The 8,017-nt window shown below is 43.2% G+C and overlaps 1 protein-coding gene across 7 annotated transcripts in view; it reads left to right on the forward strand.

Moving 5' to 3' along the window:
• The window catches only part of COL8A1 (collagen type VIII alpha 1 chain), a 160,496-nt gene extending 153,982 nt beyond the window's left edge, over window positions 1–6,514 (forward strand). For 4 of the 7 annotated variants that reach the window (XM_024355582.2, XM_009445993.4, XM_024355583.2 and 1 more), the window contains one exon: window positions 1,543–6,514. In XM_024355582.2, coding sequence (XP_024211350.1) covers window positions 1,543–3,452 — 1,910 coding nt within the window. In that variant the 3' untranslated portion in view covers window positions 3,453–6,514. The remainder of the gene's footprint in view (window positions 1–1,542) is intronic. The other 3 variants (XM_001141952.7, XM_063806939.1, XM_001142044.5) reach the window with 1 other exon arrangement.
• Window positions 6,515–8,017: the final 1,503 nt, after the last annotated feature.

The following is an 8,017-nucleotide window of genomic DNA, read 5'->3' on the forward strand; positions in this document are numbered from 1 at the left end:
CTTGTTCCTAAGTCAAGCTCTCGACTTCATCCATACTGTTTATCATTCTAAAATATCTTATTCATCAGTCCTACTTAAAAGCCAGATTTGTATATGAGAAATTATTTGTTAAATTAATGAACTAATATTTGAGGCTTAGGAAATCCCACAGCACATTCAAGAAATTAAGCAAATCTACTAATTCTAAAGGAGAGATGTGGAAAGATGTTATTGAACCACACAAAAAATAACTCTATTCTTTCCTTTTATATTTCACATCATACTGTATTTAAGCATAAGAGGAAATATCTTGGCCATAAATTATTATATTTAAAAACTTTGCCAGGCACAGGAAGAAAAATCCTGCATATTCTCTCTTAAATGTGGAATCTAAAACAATCAAACTCATAGAAACCCAGAGGAGAATGGTGGTTACCAGAGGCCTTGGGGTGGGATAGGAGGGAGAGAATGGAGAGATGATGATGAAAGGTTTAAAGCCTCAGTTAGGCAGGAGAAATAAGTTGTTTTTTGGATATCTATTGCATAGAATAGCGAGTATAGTTAATAATAATGTATTACACACTTCAAAATCACTGAAAGAGTAAATTTCAAATTTCTCACGAGATAAAAATAAGTATTTGAAGTGATAGATATATTTAGCTTGATTTAATTATTCCACATTGTATTCATGAATCATAGTATCACTTTGTACCCCATAAATAAAATACAACTATAATTTGGATAACAACTCCAATATTGTTTAAAATACACACACACACACACACACACACACACACACATAGAACAAATGAGATGAAAATATATATACATGTTAAGTGGTTATCTCTGAGTAGTGGGCTTATAGGCAAATTTGATTTTTCTTTATACATCTTTGAATCTTCCAAATTCACTATAATAAACACACCATAATATCTCCAAGTTTTATACTTGGAAAAATGTTTCTTCTTCATTACTTTTTAGCTTCTTTACTTAGCCAATGCTGATACAAGCAGCTTCACATATCAGTTATCAAAAAATACCTCAAATACATTTAAAAAATTGTCAGCTTGATTTTTCTTTCTTATTTATTTATTTTTTTCTTTTTGGAGATGGAGTTTCGCTCTTTCACCCAGGCTGGAGTGCAGTGGTGTGATCTCGGCTCACTGCAACCTCTGCCTCCCGGGTTCAAGTGATTCTCCTGCCTCAGCCTCCCAAGTAGCTGGGACTACAGGCACGTGCCACCACACCCGGCTAATTTTTGTATTTTTAGTAGAGACGCGGTTTCACTGTGTTGGCCAAGCTGGTCTCGAACTCCTGACTTCAGGTGATGCATCTGCCTGGGCCTCCCAAAGTTGTAGGATTACAGGCACGAGCCACCATGCCAGGCCTGATTTTTAAGGTCTAGAAGATGAGCATATTATTCCTAGTCTTTTATCTTGATAAGTATTAGGCAAATGTGTCAGAACTAAATAATGGTTGTCAGTACTTCATTGATGTGAGAGACAATCTACTAATCAATCTCTCTCTCTCCCCCCATACCCCTTCTCTCTCTTCTCTTCCCAGTAGAAATACCATTAGCCAGTTTACGAGGGGAACAAGGTCCCCGTGGAGAGCCTGGCCCAAGAGGACCACCTGGGCCCCCTGGTTTGCCAGGTCATGGGATACCTGGAATTAAAGGAAAACCAGGGCCACAGGGATATCCAGGAGTTGGAAAGCCAGGTATGCCTGGAATGCCAGGGAAGCCAGGAGCCATGGGCATGCCTGGGGCAAAAGGAGAAATTGGACAGAAAGGGGAAATTGGGCCTATGGGGATCCCAGGACCACAAGGACCTCCAGGGCCTCATGGACTTCCTGGCATTGGGAAGCCAGGTGGGCCAGGGTTACCAGGGCAACCAGGACCAAAGGGTGATCGAGGACCCAAAGGACTACCAGGACCTCAAGGCCTTCGGGGTCCTAAAGGAGACAAGGGCTTCGGGATGCCAGGCGCGCCAGGTGTAAAGGGGCCTCCAGGGATGCACGGCCCTCCCGGCCCTGTTGGACTGCCAGGAGTGGGCAAACCAGGAGTGACAGGCTTCCCTGGGCCCCAGGGCCCCCTAGGAAAGCCAGGGGCTCCAGGAGAACCCGGGCCACAAGGCCCTATTGGGGTACCAGGGGTTCAAGGACCTCCTGGGATACCCGGAATTGGAAAGCCAGGCCAGGATGGGATCCCAGGCCAGCCAGGATTTCCAGGTGGCAAAGGGGAGCAAGGACTGCCAGGGCTACCAGGACCCCCAGGCCTTCCAGGGATTGGGAAACCAGGCTTCCCAGGACCCAAAGGTGACCGGGGCATGGGAGGTGTTCCTGGGGCTCTTGGACCAAGAGGGGAGAAAGGACCAATAGGTGCCCCAGGAATAGGGGGTCCTCCAGGAGAGCCAGGCCTGCCTGGAATCCCAGGTCCTATGGGCCCTCCAGGTGCTATTGGTTTTCCTGGACCCAAAGGAGAAGGTGGGATTGTAGGGCCACAGGGGCTACCAGGTCCCAAGGGTGAGCCAGGGCTTCAAGGCTTCCCAGGAAAGCCAGGTTTCCTTGGTGAAGTAGGGCCTCCTGGCATGAGGGGTTTGCCAGGTCCCATAGGGCCCAAGGGGGAAGCTGGGCAAAAAGGTGTACCAGGACTCCCTGGTGTTCCAGGGCTTCTCGGACCTAAGGGAGAGCCAGGAATCCCAGGGGATCAGGGTTTACAGGGCCCCCCAGGTATCCCAGGGATTGGGGGCCCTAGTGGCCCCATTGGACCACCTGGGATTCCAGGCCCCAAAGGGGAGCCGGGCCTCCCAGGGCCCCCTGGGTTCCCTGGTATAGGGAAACCCGGAGTGGCAGGACTTCATGGCCCCCCAGGGAAGCCTGGTGCCCTTGGTCCTCAAGGCCAGCCTGGCCTTCCAGGACCCCCAGGCCCTCCAGGACCTCCAGGACCCCCAGCTGTGATGCCCCCTACACCACCACCCCAGGGAGAGTATCTGCCAGATATGGGGCTGGGAATTGATGGCGTGAAACCCCCCCATGCCTACGGGGCTAAGAAAGGCAAGAATGGAGGGCCAGCCTATGAGATGCCTGCATTTACCGCCGAGCTAACCGCACCTTTCCCACCGGTGGGGGCCCCAGTGAAGTTTGACAAACTGCTGTATAACGGCAGACAGAACTACAACCCGCAGACGGGCATCTTCACCTGTGAGGTCCCTGGTGTCTACTACTTTGCATACCACGTTCACTGCAAGGGGGGCAACGTGTGGGTTGCTCTATTCAAGAACAACGAGCCCGTGATGTACACGTATGACGAGTACAAAAAGGGCTTCCTGGACCAGGCATCTGGGAGTGCAGTGCTGCTGCTCAGGCCCGGAGACCGGGTGTTCCTCCAGATGCCCTCAGAACAGGCTGCAGGACTGTATGCCGGGCAGTATGTCCACTCCTCCTTTTCAGGATATTTATTGTATCCCATGTAAAAACAAAAAAACAAAAAACAAAGAAAGAGATTTTATAGAAGAAAATGACACACCAAAAAATCCAAATGAAAAACATAATTGCTTCAAAACATTTATACAGTTGGAAAGTTATATGTAAGTGAAAATTTGGACCATCGTGTACAAATAAAAACTAAGATGCATGTTTAATACTCCACACAGCAGCCTGTAATTGCGAATGATGGGATAGATTTATGTATCAAGTACTGACACTTGGTTGTACCCACTGGAATCATATTAGCTGTTTTATGTTATATGCTTCCACAATAACCTGCTTATTCAGATCAGTCAAAATATATCAGTATGAAAGATCATAGCTAATGAAAGGCACTCACTCATATTGTTTACTTTAAAATATTTATAAATATGCCTTAAAGAAATACAAATGATAACAATTACATACCGTATTTACTTGCTTAATTTCCTCTGTATTTGTGTAGATACTTTGACATGGAATATATGGTGGGGAGACCCGTAGTGTTACCGCCCCAGTGGGAGGGGGCCCTGGGGACCCTGGTAATGCTTTAGTCAAAGGGATATCTCTCTTGTATCAGAGGCTGTGTCTTTTAGTAACAGGAGTCCTCGTCAGAATTGCGTGTCTGTTGTCTCTAAAAGAATGGGTGAACCAATTGGCCTTTGTGAATTTATTCAGTGCCTTCTCTGTACCAAGCACTGGGTAAGGCACTTTTGTGGAGCATTAGACAGTAACCCTCAAGGAGCTAGAGAACCGGATGGGAGACATGAGCAGTAATTAACTCACTTGTTCCCCAGAGTTTCTATTTGTTTTGATTTTCTTTTTCTGTGACTTATTTTCCTATTTTCTTTCCTCCATGTAATTTTCACTATGGCCCAACTAATATAAACACCTGGAAATTACAAGGAAAAAAAACTCTTCCTCTAATAACTTTCCAAATTTGTGGAATATTTATTTGTAATAGCAGTTATCAGTTATGCTTATATAGCATTAAAAATTCTCCTCCTTTGACTACACACACAACCACAGTGTGGTTCTAATCATGGAGATATCAGTAATCTTTAGTAACTGAATTTTGAGGACATTTCTCTGTTTAGCATGTATGCAAACTGATGTGTAATCTGAGGTTCCAAAGTCAATTTTTTTTTTTTTGAGATGGAGTCTTACTCTGTCACCCAGGCTGGAGTGCAGTAGCACGATCTTGGCTTACTGCAACCTCTACCTCCTAGGTTCAAGCAATTGTCCTGTCTCAGCCTCCCGAGTACTGGGACTACAGTCTTGCGCCACCATACCTGGCTAATTTTTGTATATTTAGTAAAGATGGGTTTTCGCCATGTTGGCCAGGCTGGTCTCAAACTCCTGGCCTCAAGTGATGCACCTGCCTCAGTCTTCCAAAGTGCTGGGATTACAGGCATGAGCCACCGCGCCCGGCCAAAGTCAACTTTCAAAATCCAAGCCATAACTGGTGAGGGGGGAGTTTCAGAATTACATAGAAAAATTAATATTTGAAAAAAATAATTCTGAAATTTCGAATTTAAAAACAGATGTGCTGCTTCTGGGTGTAGGTAGTAAATGTATAGGAAAAGAACTGTTTCCTTAGAAGCGGACTGTGGAAGGGCTATGTAGAATGTCAAAGGGCAACAAGAGCCTGTGTTTTTAATGTCATCCTGTACTCGGCACAAATCAAAGGCCAATACAAGTCTGAAAAGGAGAAATAAATATTTTTCCAGGTTTTTGCTTGGGCACATACTAACTGCTTTGGGCATTCTAATCTGGTCTCCAAACACCAAAGACCCATTTCGAGCCTGCTATTAGCCTGCTGCTGACTCTATCACTTGGAGCAATAATGTGGGGTTATGGTGGTGGAATCTTGTATATTTTTGTCAAAAATAAAACCGTGAGTTAAGGGGATAGATATAGATGGAAAAATACACAAATAAATACGGTATGAAAACACATGGAAATGTGTCTTTGTCAAATCTGAATCATTATTACCATCACAAAAATTCTTCTCTTGGCCAATATCTCATTTCCCTATATAGTATACAAGCACCATTTCTTCTCAATTTTTAAGAAGAGAAATTAGTCCATTACCACAGGGGTTCTTGTCACTACTAATTATACAACAATCTTTTTCCAACAAAAAGATGTCCTCCACAACCTTTGTTTTCAAAGCAGACAGCATCTATGTGGCCAAATATACTTTGGGTTGTTCTTGAGGATACTGGTTTTGGGCTGATGACTATGGTGGGCAGCATGGATCCATTGGGCTCCTTCTGCTAAACAGCCACATTGAAATGGTTTAAAAGCAAGTCAGATCAGGTGATTTGTAAAATTGTATTTATCTGTACATGTATGGGCTTTTAATTCCCACCAAGAAAGACAGAAATTATCTTTTTAGTTAAAACCAAATTTCACTTTTCAAAATATCTTCCAACTTATTTATTGGTTGTTACTCAATTGCCTATATATATATGTGTGTGTGTGTGTGTGTGTGCGCGCGCGCGTGTGTATGCGTGCGCATGTGTGTGTATGTGTATTATCAGACATAGGTTTCTAACTTTTAGATAGAAGAGGAGCAACATCTATGCCAAATACTGTGCATTCTACAATGGTGCTAATCTCAGACCTAAATGATACTCCATTTAATTTAAAAAAGAGTTTTAAATAATTATCTATGTGCCTGTATTTCCCTTTTGAGTGCTGCACAACATGTTAACATATTAGTGTAAAAGCAGATGAAACAACCACGTGTTCTAAAGTCTAGGGATTGTGCTATAATCCCTATTTAGTTCAAAATTAACCAGAATTCTTCCATGTGAAATGGACCAAACTCATATTATTGTTATGTAAATACAGAGTTTTAATGCAGTATGACATCCCACAGGGGAAAAGAATGTCTGTAGTGGGTGACTGTTATCAAATATTTTATAGAATACAATGAACGGTGAACAGACTGGTAACTTGTTTGAGTTCCCATGACAGATTTGAGACTTGTCAATAGCAAATCATTTTTGTATTTAAATTTTTGTACTGATTTGAAAAACATCATTAAATATCTTTAAAAGTATGTTTCTCATCTTGTTCATATCATTCAGTTGACACTGAACCTCACAAGTATTTTTAAATTCCTACTCTCATGAATTAGCTGCTGAAATAGAGACCTAAAATAAGCATAGCTTACACAGAACAATTTATTCCTCTTTGACATAAGAGCTCCTAGGATAAGCAGTCTAGGACTCACATGGTAATTCCAATCACAGCCCCAGGCTCCTTCCATCTTATTGCTCTTCTACGTCAAGGGTGTTGCCCTCATCTCCATGGTCCAGAATACTAACCATCAGTCACATTCTGTCCCCGGGGAGGATGAACAAAGCAGGAAGGACAGGACATGCTTTTTGTCTTAAAGGACTCAACCTAGCAGCTGCTTGGATCACTGTCTCCCACATCCCGTGGCTCCAAATTTAGTCACGTGACCACAAGAAGCTGTAAGGAAGTGTGGGAAATTGAATAGTCTATGTAACCATATGCCCAGCTAAAAATCAGGGGTTCTAGTAGTATGGGAGAAGAAAGAATCAATATTAGGGAATAATTAGCTGCTGCATCTGCCACTTCCATCAAAAAAGAAAAAATGGCCACGGACTTCTCTTTTCCCACAAGAGACCAATCTTCAAATACTCCATTCTATTTCACTCTGCCACAAAAAAGCCAAATATTTTGAGGGGAGATAGTGGTGAGTGGAGGTAAAGGGAAGAAGCAGACCTGTTTGAAGAGCCTGAGGGTCTTAGTAAGACCCTGAGAAGAATTATTTTGTGATGACTTACCAATCCCAGAATGATCATAACTTACCATGTCTAAAATATTATAAAGGGATTATTCAAATCATTCAATAAGCAAGATGTACCACCAGTCTATGGCTGGTTAACTTACTTGTTTAAACCATCAGGCTGGAAACGCAAAACTACAACTTCCATTCCCATACAGCCCAGTTAGTTTGGTTTTATTTCACAGCCAAATACACTTCCCTCACAGTCATCTTACAGGCATAGAGTGTTGTCACAAAAGTGAATGGAAGAACAGATAGAGGAAATGGAGGCAAGGAAGAATAAATGGTTAGAATTTGGAATGCTGAACAGCAGGGCAAATCTATCATTACTGTTACTAAATAAAGGAAATCAAAATACATCTTACAATGGGTGTACAGTACCCCTTTATATTAAAACAGAACACAAATAAGGTAGCCCCTACTTGGTGCCTGATACTACTAAGCAATGTGAGGCATACAAAAAGAGAGAAAACATCTCTTCTCCTTAAAAAATTATCTTCTGGGCCAGGCGTGGTGGCTCACACCTATAATCCCAGCACTTTGGGAGGCTGAGGCGGGCAGATCACGAGGTCAAGAGATCGAGACCATCCTGGCCAACCTGGTGAAACCCCATCTCTACTAAAAATACAAAAATTAGCTGGGTGTGGTGGTGCGCGCCTGTAGTCCCAGTTACTCAGGAGGCTGAGGCAGGAGAATCGCTTGAACCCAGGAGGCAGAGGTTGCAGTGAGCCAAGATGGATCCACTGC

Source organism: Pan troglodytes, chromosome 2 (assembly GCF_028858775.2).
Source record: "Pan troglodytes isolate AG18354 chromosome 2, NHGRI_mPanTro3-v2.0_pri, whole genome shotgun sequence".
Classification (NCBI taxonomy): Eukaryota; Metazoa; Chordata; class Mammalia; order Primates; family Hominidae; genus Pan; species Pan troglodytes.